The sequence below is a fragment of the Halichoerus grypus genome, chromosome 3 (assembly GCF_964656455.1).
Source record: "Halichoerus grypus chromosome 3, mHalGry1.hap1.1, whole genome shotgun sequence".
NCBI lineage: Eukaryota > Metazoa > Chordata > Mammalia > Carnivora > Phocidae > Halichoerus > Halichoerus grypus.
Window position 1 is genome coordinate 31,974,687 of NC_135714.1, and position 19,125 is coordinate 31,993,811.

Genomic DNA, 19,125 nt, shown 5'->3' on the forward strand with positions numbered 1-19,125 from the left:
CCTCAATCTGATTTCTCCACTGACTGCATGTTATTTTGCCAATGAGTAGCAGAATTCTGGACATACAGTAAGTGCTCAAAAAACATTAGGTGAATGAACAAAGGGGATCTCTTCATATGCAAGGTCAAGCATCCCAGAATGAGGAGGACCAGAATGAGAGGTATCGAGCACAATATTTCATTAAAACAACTCTATGATTACATTAGTCTACCTAGCAATTTCTGAGCCAATAGCAGACTCTGATTCCACTAAGACCCAAACACTAAGACCTGCTTCTCTCTAGTCCTGAACACAAATATATCCTTAGCACTTAGTTTCCAGTTTGACATATTGAGCCACCTACGCTTGATCCCTTTGCCTCTCTAGATCTGCACTCCATCTTTTTCCCCACCCTGCTTGGTACCTTGGGAGGCCAATCTGTATGAACTGCCTCAATCCAGCTCCAGTGTCCTCGCTCTGCTTGGGTTTGACCAATGGTAAGTACTGGCACATCGGGGAAAGAGAACAGCCAAAGTGAAATATTCTCTCTCTTCAGGGCAATCACAGGCTGTTGTCACTTGACTAAAAGTCACAGTCCCTATCAGGTAGCCCTCCCAACATAGTCCATCAGTGTGTGTGTGTGTGTGTGTGCACGCGCGCGCGCGTGCGCGTGATGTGTGTGCGTGTGTGTGTCTGTCTGTCTGCCTGCGTGCCTTTGTCTCTGTCTCTCTGGGCTCCTTGCCCCTTTAGTCTTAGGGACAGTAGCAGAGCCCCACTGTTACTAGTTTGAGGGTGCTGCACTCTCCTTTTGGATTTTTCCACAACCTGACTTAATAGACCTTTTATTAAACTCACCTCAAATGATTCCATTTGAGTATACTATTAGTTTCCTGCTAGAATCTTGACTGATAACTACCTAGGTATCATGTATCATGAAGTGGTATACACACACTGGAATATTACTCAGCCATAAAAAAAAAAAATGAATGAAATCTTGCCATTTGCATGGCACGGATGGAGTTAGAGAGTATTGTTAAGTGAAATAAGTCAAAGACATATTTTGTCTTTCCAAGAAAGACAAATACCATATGATTTCACTCATATGTGGAATTTAAGAAACAGAACAAACAAATATGGGGGGAGAAAAGAGAGGCAAACCAAGAAAGAGACTCTTAACTTTAGAGAACAAAGTTGGTGGCCAGAGGGGAGGCGGGTTGGGGGGATGGGGGAAATCGTGAAGGGGATTAAGGAGGGCACTTGTGATGAGCACCAGGTATTGTACGTAAGTTTTGAATCACTAAATTCTACACCTGAAACTGAAAAAAAAATAAAGACAAGTAAATGATCTAGCCTATCACCATGAAGCACAATAAAAGGATACTGATAAATGCTAGTGTCTCCCCTCTTCTCTAATTTTTATACCCCCTACAATAGCTATCTATAGTGCCTTAACATAATAGCTACTTAATAAATATGTGTTGAATGAATGAAAAATATTTCTAAGACACTTCTGACCACAGTTTGGGATTTAAGTACATGAAAATCAATGCACATTAATTAGATCATCAGATGCTACATTGAGGGAAGTTCTTAATTTCAGTAATTGAGGGTCAGTGGTTGTTCTGCTTATAAATTCACATTCTCTCTCCTCTCATGTTCCGACTGAAACAACGATTGGTCTGCTGGGATTATGTATGACCCAACCCGAGGAAACAGCCAAGGGCTGAGCTGACATCTCAGGGGCACATGCTGTTTAACAGACTAAGAGATTAGTTTTTTGGTCCTTCTTAGACCTTGGAAGAAATAGTGATTTTATTTCATGTCATCTAATTCATATGAACTGCTTTTGCAAGTTCATCACTTTTTGTCTCCTACTCCCAGATAGAAATGAAGGTTGGGGTAAATTGTACCTCCTTGGATCTTTCAGGTTTATAATGAACAAAGGTAAATCATCACTAAAGCCGAATCATCACTCACCGTGTACACTGATCTTGCGGATGCACCGTGGAAGTAACTTCTAGTTCCGGTATTGGGGGAAGCACTTTCTGGACCTGAGTCAAGGGCAGCCTCTGCTTGGTCTCTATTTTTTAAGAAGGAGAACTGTTCTAGTCTGTGTTTAGTCAATAGCAATGCAAAAACAGATAACATTTTCCAATGTGCTAAGAGAACGATGCCCTCCATCTAGCAAGGATATTGGCAGTTTCCATCACTCCCTAAATTTCCTGCCTACAACTGTGACACCGTTAACCCATTTCTCTTAATTCTGTTTCTTTCATTTCTCCTCTCCCCCCACTTCCTGAGCTCTAGGCCTGATGCATAGTTACAGGAGCAAAGTAGAGAAAAATATTTTTTACATGCAATGCCAACTAGAAAGAAAAGAACTTTAGTATGGAAACTGACTGCAAATATTTTCTTCTTTGCATTTTGTTAAAATAGATCCCTAAGAATTTTTATTAATACCATCTTTGATTTCAGGGAGAATTTTACCAAGAAGCCAAGTTCCAAATCAGATGAATTCTAATCTGTCCTCCTTTTCTAGGACTATGTGACATCAAATCCTTCTAATATTATCTGCAGCTGACTTCAAGGTAGGAGATGAAATTTCAGGCCCATGGCATATGGTGTCTCTTTCATTCCACTGGGATCTGGGGCCTTACTTTTCTAGTTTTTATATTGAAACTTGAGTTTTACATAATACATGTGGTTTTTGCTTCACAGATGTCTCTACTTTTTATACAAAGCCTTGGACATGAATGGAAATGAGGTGACCTATAATTTAAAGAGAAGTTTGAGTAGCTGCTTCTTAAGAAGACAAATCAAAAAGGAAGATTTAAGTGTAATCAAGATTATGATGCTTATCAAAATTTTTTCTAATTTTTAAAAATTTCTACATGCATTAAAAAAAAGAATATCATGCTTCTTATTCATGAAGATGATTAAACACTGGCATAGATTACCAAAAGAGAAATACTGTCAAACCGTCCCTCAGAGTTATATTCTTTTAATTAGAAAAAAATTTAATAAGAAAGACTTATTTTTTGGACTTAATTTTCTGAATAAAAGATACATTCACATGATTAAAATTTTATAAACTATGAAGGGATATTCAGCAAAATGTCTCCCTCTTACCCCATTTCCTACAGACAACTGCTTTCTACCACATCACATAATTCTTTCCCTTCTCTCCTTCCTTTGCCACAAACAAGGTTTTTAGATTTTTGTGGATAGAAATATAGATGATAGACAGATAGATTTATACGCTTATATGTACATATGTTATTTTTGTCTTTCTTTACACAATTGGTAGCATACTATACATATATATGTATGTATATTTAATGGTCTAAGAGATCTTTCCCCGTAAATGCTCCCTCATTCTTTTTTACAATTTCCTGGTATTCCATAGTATGGATGTATCATCCTGTCTTCAAACACCCTCCTATTAGATTTTGTCTAATCTCATATTGCAAACACACTAGCAATAAACATTGCACATACGTTATTTCTCTCCTATGTAAGTAATCCATAGGAGAAATCCCTAGAAATAGAATTGCTGGCTCAAAGGGCTTATGCATGTGTAACTGTGATAGTTATTGCCAAATTTCATATCACAGAAGTTGTACCACTTTAGCCTCCCTGTTTACCTTAGCAAAGTACGAGAGTGCAGAGGCCTATCGCCCCTCGCTACAGAGTGTGATGGCAAACTTCTGGGTTTTTACCAGTCTGGTAGATGAAAACGGCACTTCAGTGTAGCCGTAATTTGCATTTCCACCTGAACGTAAGCTCAGTGAGACCAGAGATCTCTGTTTGGCTCATTGCTGTGTCTCCTATACCCAGACGGCCAATATTACTGGAACATAGTAGACATCAAAAGAAAAATTTCTTTTGGGAGAATTTATTGTGAATGAGACTAAACAAGCTTTCATATGTTTAAGAGCCATTTGTATTTCCATTTCTATAAACAGTCCATTTATATCCTTTACCCATTTGTCTACTGGGTTATGGTCTTCTCTCCATCAATTATTAGAACTTCCTTATTCACTAGGAAATGTTGCTTATCATATGTGATGAATTGCAAACAACTTTTCCCTAATGGTTTTTACTGTGTACATTCTTTTTCACGTAGTCAAATTTATCAGCCTTTTAACTGAATTTTGTGTCATGGATAGAAAGCCCTACTTTGTGGTTATAAATTAATTCTACCGTTGTTTCTTCTATTACTTTTATGCTTTCACGTTTACATTAAAATTATTGACTCACTTGAAATTTACCTTAGTATTAGTGTGAACTCTGGATTAAGGTAATCTTCTTTCCTAGATGATTATTCAGTTGTCCCAATACCATTCATTCAATAATCCTTCTCTTTCCTACTGATTAGATATGCCACTCTCATCATTTACTCAAGTCCTAAACTTTCTAATTTTCACGACCTGAGCCAAAATCAAGAGTTAGACGCTTAACTGACTGCACCACCCAGGTGCCCCTCATTAGATATTTTCATCTACTTAAGTACCAGTACCATGGTGGAACGGATACCTCTCCTCTTTCTTCTTCTATGTCAATTTTTTCCGGCTATTAGTGACAGCTTATTTTTCATCAGGATATTAAAATGACCTTGTTCATGATTTAGGAAGAACTGATAACTTTATATATTCATCTTTCTATTCAAGAACATGATATACCATTTTGTTGTTGTTCAAGTCATTTTTATGAATTTTTATGAAGTTTTCTTCAGAAAGATCTTGTGTAGTTCTTTATATTAATTTTATTCCTAGTTATTTTATCTTTTTATGGTTATTTTAAATGCAGCAGTATCTTCTAACTGGTTGTTATTTAAAGATATGAATGCTGGGGTTAAGAGACTCTTATCTCAGGAAACAAACTGAGGATTGCTGGAGTGGAGGGGGGTGGGAGGGATGGGGTGGCTGGGTGATGGAGATTGGGGAGGGTAAGTACTATGGTGAGCGCTGTGAATTGTGTAAGACTGATGAATCACAGACCTGTACCCCTGAAACAAATAATACAGTATATGTTAATAAAAAAAGATCACTATATTCTCTTTGCATTTAACTATTATAAGAAAAAGAATAATTAAATATTAAGGAAAATCTTAAATATTGAAATTATTAAAACCCTCAAATAAAATATTTTTAAATTATTTAAAAAAAAAAGATATGAATGCTGGGGCACCTGGGTGGCTCAGTCTGTTAAGCATCTGCCTTTGGCTCGGGTCATAGTCCCAGGGTCCTGGGATGGAGCCCTGCATCCGGCTCCTGGCTCAGTGGGATGCCTGCTTCTCCCTCTCCCACTCCCCCTGCTTGTGTTCCCTCTCTAGCTGTCTCTCTCTCTCTCTGTCAAATAAATAAATAAAATCTTAAAAAAATATATAAAGATATGAATGCTATTGATTTTTTGTCTTAATTTCATACCTTGTCTCTTACTGAATTTTATTTTTAAAGAATTTTTTTAGAGAATTTTCTTAAATTTCCCAGGTACACAAAGTGATCATTTTCCCTTTCCAATTTATTTATTTATTTTTTTAAAGAGTGGGAGAGGGGCGCCTGGGTGGCTCAGTTGGTTAAGCGACTGCCTTCGGCTCAGGTCATGATCCTGGAGTCCCTGGATTGAGTCCCGCATCGGGCTCCCTGCTCGGCAGGGAGTCTGTTTCTCCCTCTGACCCTCCCCCCTCTCTCTTTCAAATAAATAAATAAAATCTTAAAAAAATAAATAAATAAAGAGTGGGAGAGGGAGAGGGAGAAGCAGGCTTCCTGCCGAGCAGGGAGCCCGATGCTGGGCTCGATCCCAGGACCCTGGGATCATGACCTGAGCCAAAGGCAGACGCTTAACGACTGGGCCACCCAGGCGCCCCTCCCTTTCCAATTTGTCAACCAGATATCTTTGTCTCTTACCTAATTGTGTTGACCAGTACTTTCAGGACAATGGTAGGTAAAGTGGCAACAGTGGACATTCTTGAAAATTCCTGGCTTTACAGACATGCTTTTAGTGTCTCCCTAGTAAGTATGATTCTGGGGTTTTGTTTGAGACAGATATATGTTATCATGTTAAGGAAGTACCTATTTATCTTATTTTTATTGGGAGTTTTATGAAGGATGGGCATTATAGTTTGTCAAGTGCATTTTTAGGATGTATAGAGATAACCAAATTTTCCCTTTGATCTATTAATATGAGTGACATTAATAGATATCTCCTAATGGAGAACTGTTCCTATATTCTTGGAATAAGCTCCTCTTGGTCATAGTAGGAGTGTGTATATGTATGTATATATACATATATATTTTTATACTGTGATACTAGTGGATTCTTTTGCGAATATTTATTCAGAATTTTTGCATAGATATACATGAGTAAGATTGCTCAATGATTTCATTTTAGACACAGTCTTTCTTAGCTTTATATGTTATTAATGTTTATTTCACAATAGAATTAGGAAACATCCTTCTTTCCTTCTTTTCTATGGTCAATAACAGTTTAAATACAACTGGAAATATCAATGTTTTAGAGACTGGTAAAAATTCCCCTGTGAACTGTTCTTTCTGTTACTTTTTCAGGGATAACTGACAAATTTTCTATTTCTTCTATGATAATTGTTTTGTTTAGGTTTCCTATTTCTTCTGGTATCAGGTTTTGTCAATTTTTCCAGAAAATTATCGATCTTAATTAGAGATGTTAAAAAGTAGCAAGTGCTCTTTAAGGAGCAGGAATAGAGGCCTTTTGGGGACCATTTCCACAGACATTGAAGACCCTTCCTTTCCTATGGAAATGCTAAAATAACCACCAAAGCTAGAATTTCTTCTTACAGAGAATTTGGCCTTCTAAACGGTAAGTGACAAAGCTTTCCTGACTGGTTAGGACAAAGGTGAGAAAATGAGACCAGTTTTTACCTGGACACAAAGCTCTCATCTCCTTGCTCTCCTCCTCACAGACCCATTGCACTGGATCCCCTTAGCATCCTTTATTTTTACCTTATTGTCACTAAGTACAAACCACATCTACGGGGCTAGTTCCCTCATCCCTATTTGTCTCACACTGAAAGTTCCTAGGAAGCTGTGATTTTGTCTTTCGAAATCTGTGCTTCTCAGAGGGTGGGTGTGGTAGGCAGAACTCTAAGACAGCCCCCCAGCTTCCCACCCCCTGGTGGAATGCCCCTTGTAATCCCCACCCCTTGAGCATGAGCAGGACCATGAATGGGATTCCCCTCCTGTGATTGGATTACATTATATGGCAAAGATGAGATTTTTGCAGGTGTATTGAGTTATTGAAAAGAGAGACCACTCTGGGTGTGCCTGACCTAATGAGGTAAAAGCCTTTACAAAAAAGACTGGGCCCTCCCGGAAGTTAGTGAGGATATCTTGTGGGACTTCAAGAAGCAAACTGCCAAGTTGTGAACTGTCTCTAGAAAGGCCAGGTAGCAGGAGTCTGCAGGTGGCCTCTAGGTCCTGAGGCAGTTTCTGGCAGGCAGGCGGTGAGAACCCAGGGACCTTAGTATACAACCTCAAAGAAATGAATTCTGCCAACAACCTGAATGAGTTTAGGAGTAGAGCCTCCATATAAGAACATAGGCCAGCTCACATCTTGATTTTATCCTTGTGAGACCCTGAGATCCAGCAAAGCTATGCCCAGATTTCTGACCCACAGAAACTGAAATAACAAAGGTGTGTTGTTTTAAGCCACTAAATTTGTGGTAATTTGTCACACAACAATAGAAAACAAAGTGATCAATGGACCCTTGGCCTGCAAACCACAAGAAGCTGAATTTAAAATGCAGGTTCTAGAACCCTGTCCCAAATCTACTGAATTATAATCTCCCTTCAAAATGGTCCAGGAGCCTGAAATTTTACAGACATCCAAGTTGATTCTGATGCACATTAAGCCTTCAGAATGAACTTACCAGGCAGATAATTGCTTAGACAATCTTTGACAAAGTATCTTATCATGTCCAGAATTTGAGATTTGGAGACAGTTTTTTTAAAGTTAAAATACCAGAAGAACCTGTTCATGAAATTAAATAATTACCAAAGAAAATTAACAGAGCTCTTTTGCTTGGAAAGCTAAACTGCTCATCATTTGCTTATTCATTTGGTTTGCTGATGTTGTATAATATGGTATAACCATAATTTATTACAGAAAGCTATTATCTGTCAAAGTGATGGTTAGTCCAAAATAACTCTCTAGTCGTGCATTATATTCTGTTTCTCCTAGTTTCCAAGGACATGTAACTTATATACTAATAGGAAAACTTCTGAAAAATTGATAAAAAGGTAGGATATATGTCATTTTAATGCCTTCTTCAGAATAGCTAAGATAGGTGGGATATTTTTCTAGTTTTACACTGGGAAATAGAATTTCTTTCAAATAATATTAATTCACCAACACTAGTTAAGGCAGCAGAAGCAGCCAGGAATATTTTAAAATTTCACAGAAGTCTATTCATGAATTTGTCAAAGGTCTGAACCAAACATTTCTTTGACTTTTTTTCAAGAACCTCAGAAGAGCCTAAAAAATTAAAAAGAACCTCAGGATGAGTTTTGACCTGGCTGAATCTAGAGAACAAAATAAATTTCCAGCAGTAGAAACTTTGATTAAAAATAAAACTCCATGCCGTATGTTCTTGAATAAACCCCTGTCACAATGCCCATGACATCGTCCAGGTTGCCCTCTGATATTTCTTTTTCTTTTTCTTCTTCTTCTTTTTTTTTTTTTCTAGATTCTATCATTTTTCAGAAGTGTTTTATATCTATGGCATCTGGCATCTAACCTCAATTCATCCTTCCAAAGTAATTCTTGATTCCCACTGAGTCATGGAAACTTGCAAGGTGTTTTCTTCACTTTGTTCCTGATGATTTTCATGTCAAAGACAAGGTGCATCTCCCACAGCGAAGGTACATCTAAAACCTCCTCATCCTGGCCAGGATCTCTTGGCTGCTTAGAGAATTTGCCCCATCAATTTTTTATATTTGTATTTCCAAAACTACTTGCTCAGCTCTACTTGGTTATGAAATTGAAAAGTCAAAATAGCTAGAAACAAAAACAGAACAAGGAGTGGTAAACAGGGCTAGATACCCATACTATATATAATCCCAATAGTGAATTTACCCAATTTTGTTGTAATTGCTTATTCGTCTGTCTCCTCGTGTACAAAGACTGTGTGTGTTTTTTTTTTTTTTTAAGATTTTATTTATTTATTTAACAGAGAAAGACACAGCGAGAGAGGGAACACAAGCAGGGGGAGTGGGAGAGGGAGAAGCACGCTTCCCGCGGAGCAGGAAGCCCGATGCGGGGCTCGATCCCAGGACCCTGGGATCATGACCTGAGCCAAAGGCAGACGCTTAACCAACTGAGTCACCCAGGCGCCCCACAAAGACTGTATTTTATGCACTATATTCCCCAGAACCAACCTTGGAGCATGACACATGATAGGTAAAAATATGTGTTGAATGACTGAAAGAATGCCATCTAACTTCTTTGTGCCTCATTTTCCTTAATAAAAATGTGTGGGTACAAGCAGGGCAAGAAGTCAACTCTGGGGTGCCACCTAGGAAGTTGGGGATAAGAAAAATAAGATTGTCCTCTGAGAGTTGGTCTATAAAATCAACTCATAATCACAACAGAAACGTGCAAAGTTATCTTCAGAAATCATTCCCAGGCCAAAGCCTATTAAGTGTGAAAAGTGCTGTGTTAAATGAGCCAATCAGGCTACCCCTAAAATGGGGAGGAAGGCTTTGATTCAAGCTGTGTTGGCAAAGGACTCTACCTTTAAGACCTCCCAAACAAGCCTTGGCGGTGATTCAACTTCCCACATGGTTTTGTCTAAGCAGAGAGGGCACACATGTTAGTTGTCAGAAGTGTTTTGGCCCATATTTTCTCTCAACTGTATTGCCTTCTGCTCTTATCAACCTGTTTTGTGAGCTGGATCACACAGTGGATCTTTTTTGGTGGGCCGCCATTGCAGGAGGCTGAGCCTGCAGGCCGGAAGGAAGGCTTCGGGCCAGGTGTATCCACCAACGTGAGGCCCCTGTGTTGCCTTGCGGGTGGAGCAGCCAGGCAGCCCCCCCGGCAGGGCCCTGGCCTCGCCCCGCGCCTTCTCCTTAAAGGTTCAGCAGTGTGTAGTGATGCCTGAACTTCCTCATGACTTCAGCAAAGCCCGTGTGACTGCCTTGAAGTTATAAGGAAGAAACTAAAGGTAAGAGTAAATGAGGTAATTAAGGTGTATTTTGATGTACTTTCCGCACTACCAAGTGCAAAACAGAGTATTTTTCCAAGCGCCCTTTTAAGCCCACTTGAGGGGTCAGCTCGAAATTGGGTAGGACCCAAATATGCGCTCAGCAGGGGTGGGCTATGGATGGCTGACCTTGGAAATGGGGATCTCAGCGCTTCCTTCCCCTCCCTGTACTTTGGGAGATTCAGCCATGATTCCGCGGTGACGATAGCAATAATGTCTACACTGTTGCCCACAAAGTACTTGCTCTCCTTATAAGAGCTTCTCCAGAAATGAAGGAATTCATGTTAATCTTCACAGATTACTGCAGTCAAGGTGGATGCGGATGTTTTCAAATGGTTTGGTGATTCTTACTCAATTCTCTAATCTGCCTCCAAAAAACCCTTCCAGTCCTATTTCTTCTCCCATCCAAGTACTAACCAGGCCCGACCCTGCTTAGCTTCCGAGACCAGACGAGATCGGTCACGTTCAGGGTGGGATGGCCGTAGACCCTATTTCTTCTTATTGCCCTAGAAATGCAGAACTTCAACATTGCTATGCATCATTCTGACCTTTGCATCACATAAAAACCTGGGCCCTTTTGTGCAAGCCCAAGATAGCTAGTGGCTTTTTAGGGCTAATAGAACCAATTATGGTAGCTTAAAATAGATTTCCATTATTCAAGGAGCCAACTTTCTACTACGTTCAGAGCTCCATCTGTTATCGTTAACAGTGATCCTAAAACCATTCAGCTGTTCCAAATCTGGCCAGTGTGAAAATCAGATGAGGGTGGGAAAGTACATGACTACAAAATTACCTAGAATTAACAACTAAAGAGAACAGACAGCTGCCAGTATTCTGAGCCGTTGTCTCAGCTCCCAGCTCATTCACACTGCGGCTATCCTTAGCACTCCAAGGAATGAAGCTGATGAAGAGTTTAGAAGTTATAATTTAGGGGGGGGAACGGTTTTGAAGGGTCTTTGTAAGACAGCAGCAGGCATTCTTTCTGCATAGTCCATGTAGAGTTGTATTTACTTCACAAATATTTATTAGGTACGTACTCTGTGCCCTCATCTACACTGTGCTATGAGCTGGGGATGCAGTGATGAATATTATCAGGCAGAGTCCCTGATCTCCAGGGGCTCAGTGGCTCATGGGAGCCACGTCAATCCAATAATAACACACATATATAATATATAACAGTAGTGACAATTGGCACAGAGAGAGCTGTGTGGTGTTATGAGGATGTGTGAGAAGGGGAATTGACCTAGTCTAGGAGGTCCAATATGACTTCCCTGAGGAAGGGTCAGTCAAGCTAAGATCAGAAGCAAGGCTTGGGGTGAACTAGACAAAGGCAGGGTGGGAGGAGGGCAGGTCTGCAGGGAGGGGTAAGGGAGGCAGGATGTTCCATGTGGGGAGAATCTGCACAAAGACTGGAGAAGATGTTGATCTGTATATGTTTTATCATCAGGTCTTCCAGACCTAGCACATCAGGTCTTCCAGCACCTAGCACATCAGGTCTTCCAGACCTAGCACATCAGGTCTTCCAGACCTAGCACATCAGGTCTTCCAGCACCTAGCACGAAAGGCTATCACGTAAAGGCATTCAATGGATGAGTTAGAATAAATCATCCTGTTCTGCCTATAGATTCTTCTTCACACTTAAGAAATTCTTCCTGCATCAAGAATCACCCTCTGCAGGGGCTCCTGGGTGGCTCAGTCGTTAAGCGTCTGCCTTCGGCTCAGGTCATGATCCCGGGGTCCTGGGATTGAGCCCCGCATCGGGCTCCCTGCTCAGCGGGAAGCCTGCTTCTCCCTCTCCCACTCCCTCTGCTTGTGTTCCCTCTCTCACTGTCTCTTTCTCTCTGTCAAATAAATAAATTAAAAATCTTTAAAAAAAAAAAAAGTCACCCTCTGCATTCTGCTCTGTTCTGTAATCAAGCAGATGGCTCCAACCTTTACTGTTTTATGAACCCAAATCTGTACTCTCAGAGTCATAAATATTATAGTTAAGCAAGTAAAAATTAAATTTCCATGTTATTTTGCCTGGTTGTGGGACATCTGGCACGAGCAATTTATTTTCTCTCCTGCTGAAAATTGAAACCGGCTTAGTCTTTATTATGCTGGCCGTAAACATGTTGCAAATTATAATTTTACATTGCCATTAGTTATATTTTGGGGTAATACAAATTACTGGGTCATCCACTTCCTTTTGGCATTTAGTAATTCTCTTTCGCAATAAAAATCCATTTTCTTTGCTTCACGGTCCCTAAGAACCTACCCACATTAACTGCAAAAAAATATTTCACTAATGCTGAATGTCACTCTGAGGGTGACTCACACTGTCACACACAAGCTTCTACAGTGGACAGAAAAGGTTTCATCTCGGTTTCCAGTGTTAACTGTAAAAGAACAAGGTGAGTTTTGATCTGTGGCTTGAGCCAGCACGACGAGATTCCCCAGTTCACCAGAGCCCGTAAGCTCTGTGCCAGAAAAGCCCGCCGGACAGAACTGAGTTTGAACCTGACTCGGCCAGGAACGGGCTGTGGGTCAATTACTTAAACTCTCTTAGTTCCAGGTTTTCGCATCAGGAAAAAAGCGAGATTCTTGTGAAATGAGATAAAATGTTGTCTATGAAAGTCGCTTAATGAATGTGTATAGTTTAATTAGGTTTCCCTTCTTCTAAGGCATTGGGGGTGGGGAGCGGGGTGAGAATCTCCTTAACTGGGGCATCAGCTCCGTGAAAGCAGAGACTGCGCTGGTCCAGGCCAGTCTTATCAATGCTTAGCATAATGCCTGATCCTGAGTCAGGGTTCAACAGATTTTGGTTGAGTAGTTGAAGGTGAAGAATTTCAAGTTTTCAAGATTTCACCATGTTCAGTGGACATAGAGGGGAGAGATGAAAGGAGCCCCCTCACTGACCCATGCAGCAGAAGTCCGTGGAAGCTCTAATCCTGGATACTTGCTGTCCTAGATATTTAGTTATTGGCTCTCCAACATGAGGCCATCTCGGGGGTGCTCTCAAAGATGCAGGAAGCCAGAGGGGTAGAAATTCCCTCTCCCTGCTTCCTGGCACCCAGAGTACCAATCTGTGGCCTGCCCTCAGTCAGCCAGATACCCTTCCTTGGGGCTCGCCATCTTGGACAGTGATGCAAAGCTGGATGGTCAAAGGGTGTAGCTCTGGAAGCTCAGAGGAATGTCCAGTGGTGGTGACACCACCAGACCATTCCCATGGTGACTTTGGCTGTACTCTTGGCTGCCTGGCCTCCTTTAACTCCTGTTCATTTTCCAACCTCTGAATGCTTAACATTCCTGGTGTTTCTACGGGTTACCTACCGGTTTTCCAACAGGTTTCCTTTCGGCCAAGCCAGCCAAGTTGATCGCTATTGTTTGTGTCCAGTGATTGGGGTCCTAGCCCACTGCTCCTGCCCCTGACTTTGGTCTCCCAACATGACCAACCCTTTAAACACTGTTTCCAGGGATACATTTCAAATTGACTTTTGCATAGTTCTCCAAATCTCTTCTTCAAGATGGTCAATGTATTCCATGATTCTTTGACGTCCTTGGCAACTCTATAGAGTTATATATTCTTTAACGAAGTCAGATTATGTTCCCTGTGATCACTCTGTGGCTCTTTGTTTTCATCTTTCCCAAACCCCAAGATAAATTCCTTCCTCATCTGCTCTTTTTGACTCTATCCTCATTTCCCCTTAGGCTTTGTGTGATTTAACAAGCTTTTATTGTGCATAAACTACGTGCCAAAAATTATGCTGGGGACAAGGATCCAAAGCTGAATAAGAGAATCTCACCTGTGTGAAGATAACAGTCGACTGAGTAAAATGTAAAGTAGATTCATGCCAAGACAGGCAACAGAAGCCAGCACGCTTCTCAAAGCAAGGAAGAAAATACAGGAGGCCTGTCAGAGCTTGGGATTTGATTCTTTGCGACACGGCTTTCTGCAGGGAGGAGATGCCTTACTCCGCCCATGTTCGCTGTGCTCTGGGACGTGGGGCCAGGGTCTGGGTCATCTCGCTTTATTTCTCTCTCGTCCTTTTGAGAGTGTGAGCCTGTCTATCTCCATGTGCACGTGTGTAACAACACTTCCTTTGTAATACATGAACAACCGGAGGGACATTCTGGAACGTACAGCTTGAGACAACGGCAAGCTGCTTCGCTGAATGGGACTGTAGTCGCTGCTCCCTTTGAACCGTGTTTTCTACTCGTGTTACTGCTCCGCCAGAGAACCATGCTGGCGCGTTTTCTCCTTACGTTCTCACTGCGGCCTATAACCCATCATGACAAAGAGAGGCCTTAAAAACGGCACTCAAGGGAGACATTATTTCCTTCCCATTTCTCTCTCAGAAAGAGCAACTTACAATAGGAGGGGGGAAAATTGCATCTAGGTTAATGGCCGAGACCGTTTCCTCTGGTGAATGAAAATCAAAGGCTCATAAATACAACTTGTGAGGTTAGTCTTGTGGTTAGCTAGTACTTTAAATTTGTGATGCCCCCGATTATATGAGTTGACAGGGGGACTATCGACTTTTTCTCAGACAAAGCTGCAGTGCTCAAAATTATGTCTTGAAAAGAGCAAGGACCAGGATTCCCGAGGCCACTGAAAAAGCTCAGCAGAACTAGGCTAAAACATTCCTGGTGCATGGATGTCAGGCCTGGGGCCCGCCTAAGAGGGGAGAACAGGGGAAATGCCGTTTTCTCCCTATAAAGATGAATTTGGGCATTGGAAACAACCTTCTGATTTTAATGCCATTAATCAAACAAAACTGTCACTGACCACACAAAACTTCCATCAACGTTCCCCACATTTAGCAGGTATCAAATGATCACTCAGCTACTGCTTATTATTAGCCATCGGTGAATACGTGGAGAACAGAAAGTCTGAATTTTTTTAAAACTGAGTCCTTCAGGTGCACGCAATCCCATTTTTCCTCAAGCTAGGGGTCTGAGCCCCTGCTAATTTAAATAGATAAGAAAAGCCTCGGGAGCAGAGTTCCCAGTGAAACGGTGTGCAGATCTGCATGTGGCTACGATGCAGTTGTGGGGGGCGCCTCGGGCTTGGTTCACTGTCCTTGCATTTTTGAAAACCGTTTAGACACCAGACCTGAAGCCTCCTTATCTGACGTCTCACAAAGTCTGAAGGAGCCTGCTCACCAGCTGGACGCAAGGAGCTGTAGAAACATCACTCCTCAGGCCGCGGTTTGCACGGAGTCGAGGAGATGACATCTTCCTGATGAAGAAGAGCACTTTGCCCGCGTCCCAATCTCCCTCTCTTCCTTTTTAATATGATTTGACAGCTTGAATTCAGAAGGAGGCTTTGCAATTAGGAGATCGAACCACAGCGTCTGTGCCAACAGCTCCCTTAGCTGCTCTAATTAGGGTTCCCTTCTTCCATTTCTGTTTCTCGGGAGAGGACGGGGACTTTTTAATTGGGGCTATTAGAAGTTCTCGTTACACAATGACACTCTTTGCTAAGTGAAAGCTCCAGCAAAAAAGCCATGCCCACTCTGCAATTACTGCTTGCAATTCTGAGGAATAATGGTATCTTGTCTCATTTAAAAATAAATCTGAGGCTTCTTCCTTATTGCTTTCTCTCCTCTGCCTACTCACATGAATTTCTTCTTGCCAATTAGGCAAACTTTCCATTATTTAAGGAGCTACTTTTGATCGTAACTGTCCCCTGATAATAAGACATATTAAACTAGATTTCATTTGCCCACAGCTCCTTTCTTCCAGATACAAGGCTAATTTAAATGAGCTCAGATCATTTGATCTTGGGTCTATAGTGAAACGGTGAGGGACTGGGATTCTCAAAGCCGTGCTCTGTTGGCACGTCACAAAACTCACCTGAAATAACCTGCACATTCAATGTTCGCAGTTTCTCGGAATCCTGTCCTCTTAAGAGGTCAGAGGTAGGTTTGTATTTATGACCTATTCCAAGAAAAGAAATTAAATATTTAAATGATAAACAAGCACACTCTTAATATATATTCCCCATGTTGATTCGAAGGATTACCAAGGAAAATGGGCCATCTACAACAGGGCCAGGAGTAACAAGACATTAAAGGCTTTCCTCATTAAGTTATTTTCCACGAGCAAACACAGGATCTTTCTAAAACAAGTGGTTTCTCCACTACCCTAAATGTTATCATGCCGTCTCCTCTAATGAAAAGCACCAGCTCTTATGTATAGAATATTATATTGCTTACATTAATATACATAGACATATACAGAATATTTAATGCATATTTAATATTTAATAATATTTAATGTCCTAAATGGTGTGACATGTTTCATTACTTTACACGCTTGGATTTGTAAGGCAAGCCTTCAAAAGCCACTAAGCCTGTCATTTGGGTGGATGTTCATAAAATGTTCACTCTCCACTGTTGCTTTCTAGATGGTTTTTTCTAACTGGCTTCTGTCTCTCTTTCCTCATATGCAGTTATATGGAAAAGTGGATGAAGAAACTCAAAAATGTGCAATATTTGCAAATAACATTTTTATTTAAACTGATACAATTTTTAAAACTAGAAAGACCCTAGGTCTTGACTCTGACCTTTTGTTAGCTGTATAACTTTGGAAAAACCACTTAATCTCTCTACAGCTCAGGGGTTTTTCCCATCTATAAGTGAAAATAATAGTACACACCCTGTTTAAGTACTTGGAGAATCTAATTTTAAAAAAAAACCTTGTGAAAATGCTCTGAAAATGGCTATTCTACAAATATATAATATTGATGATGTTATTATATATTAGCCTTATATACTAAGGTATCAATGGCAAGACTTGATATGAAACTGCTCTTAGAAATACCTGCAACAGGGGCGTTTGTGTGGCTTAGTCGGTTAAGCGTCCGACTCTTGATTTTGGCTCAGGTCATGATCTCAGGGTCATGAGATGGAGCCCCGTGTGGGGCTCTGTGTTGGGCATGGAACCTGCTCAAGATTCTCTCTCTCCCTCGCCCTCTACCCCTCCGCCCTCTTCCTCAGGTTTGATATTCAGCCAGTATATGCATGGGTTACACACCAGAAGGGTTGGTGTATGCGTGGGTACACACCACTAGGGCCATAAGTCAATGTCCATCCTGATAGGTGGACGCCTGGGTCATACTAAATATTTTTAATATCACCCCCATTGCCTGATTTCCAATTATACATTATAGCTCTGCCCCGCCAAAAATCTCCTGACACCCTTACACCTATTAAAGATTGACCCCTACTCCCACTCATCACTTAGAGCCACTCTGTTCATGATCTCCCACTCTGAAATTCTGGATCACCACCCTATTCTTCCACCTCTCTTCTCCCTTCACTTGCACTAAGCCTCTGCTCAACCTCCAGCCGCCTTCAGCTCCTTGCCCAGCCTCCCCTGCTACTCGCTTGTCCAAGTAGACAAAAACACATGAACCTCCTTGAATGCTAACACTGTGTCTCACTGATATTTATATTCCCCGGGTTACCTAGAACTGCCACTTACACACAGTAGGGGCTCAATAAATGATAAATTGAACTTTAAAAAGAATGTACATCTATAGAGAAGATCCTAACTGGATTGTCCCAAGCAATGGATTTATTCCTCAATACTTACTCCGCCATTTCCACATTCTTCTGTGGCTTTCAAGTATTTTGTGGACAGTGAGGATGAGAAAAAATATAAAAATGACTAGAACTAAAACATACCAAGTGATCTTCATGGAACAAGTGAAATCTGCAAAGAAAAAAATACTATAAAAATACAATAAAATGATGCAACAGAGAGAGGCCATATGGTGATGTGGTTGTGTTCTACTACATATTTCGGCCTTAACTGAAAAGCTCCGTATATAATCATCCCTGTTATAGGGTCGTTTGCCCTCCTGATTTCTTCCCTGATATGTTAAGTGAGTGTATTAAATGAAGAAATTTGACCAGGGAGCTTCCAGGGATCCCTTTGATCTCAAGATTCTAGGATTAATTTTACTTACAGGTCATGTAGGTGTTAGTTTCCTTGTGGTTGCTATCACTTAGCTAAGATTACAACAAGCTGAGTCCCAAAATCGGGGCCATTTGTAAATAACAACGGTGGCCCTGGGCCACACAGTCAAAAATTATGCCCTCACATGGACAAAGAGATAGTGAGTGTAAGGAAGGTGGAGAGGAAAGAAAAAAGACATACAAAGAGAAAAGGTTGGACTGAGGCATATAAAAGGCCAATGCAGATGAATAATCAGAACCCCTTTCTGCACAGACTCTCACTGCAAGGATCAGATCAGGTGCACACATTAATTAAACATACAGTAACCCTAGGTAAAAACTTGTTCATTCAAATGACAGTGAGGCACATGGGAAGGATAGTCCCCATCCAGCAATAGTTTAGCACCATCTCCTTTGCTCCCATAAAGATACAGTGGCCAGCAGACCTAGGAATCAGTGACATAACGGAAGGTGACCTCATCATGTCCAAGACATAACTGTCTACTGTCTTCCCAAGCCACCCTATGTACCCTCTTCCTTGTACACAAAACACAGCACTTTCTCAAAGTTAGCAGGATATATAACTTGCTTATACCCTTGGATTATTGCCCTTGTGAGGTTCATCATCTGGGTACCCCTTTCACAGGGACCCACCCCCATGTGCAGATGTACATTATATAGCCACCCAACATTTACTTAGAAAAGAGGCAGAATGCAGAAAAGGTAAAAGTTGACTGGGATGGCAGCACTCAGCCTTCCCAAAATCATCCCATGCTATTCAGCTGCAAACTTGCATTCCTCGCTCAGCAAATTAAAAGTATGCAGTTCGTTAACTGGAATAGAAGACTTAGAGTGCCAGCAAGAGCCACAGTGGGCCCAATGACCAAGGTGTCATTGGGCACTGATGATCAAGCTATGAAAAGAGAACCACGCACTCACCAACTTTATATAGCAAGAGCA

General features: G+C 41.1%; 1 protein-coding gene and 1 long non-coding RNA gene across 6 annotated transcripts in view; one reads left to right on the top strand and one right to left on the bottom strand.

The window, feature by feature from the left end:
• TMEM156 (transmembrane protein 156) overlaps positions 1-19,125 on the bottom strand; it is a 48,706-nt gene that overhangs the window by 1,312 nt on the left and 28,269 nt on the right. Inside the window, exons 4-7 of one of the 5 annotated variants that reach the window (XR_013446315.1) lie at positions 17,801-17,920; positions 16,058-16,141; positions 15,365-15,507; positions 2,000-2,059 (exon numbers count right to left, since the gene is read on the bottom strand). Coding sequence is in view for 4 of the 5 variants with exons in the window: in XM_036112342.2 (XP_035968235.2) it covers positions 1,957-2,059; positions 16,058-16,141; positions 17,801-17,920 (307 nt within the window). In the remaining variant the exon portion in view is untranslated. The other 4 variants (XM_036112342.2, XM_036112359.2, XM_036112351.2 and 1 more) reach the window with 4 other exon arrangements.
• Positions 2,055-4,245, top strand: LOC118548433 (uncharacterized). Its single transcript, XR_013446316.1, has 2 exons — positions 2,055-2,567; positions 2,698-4,245. It is a non-coding gene; the product is annotated as an uncharacterized LOC118548433 (long non-coding RNA).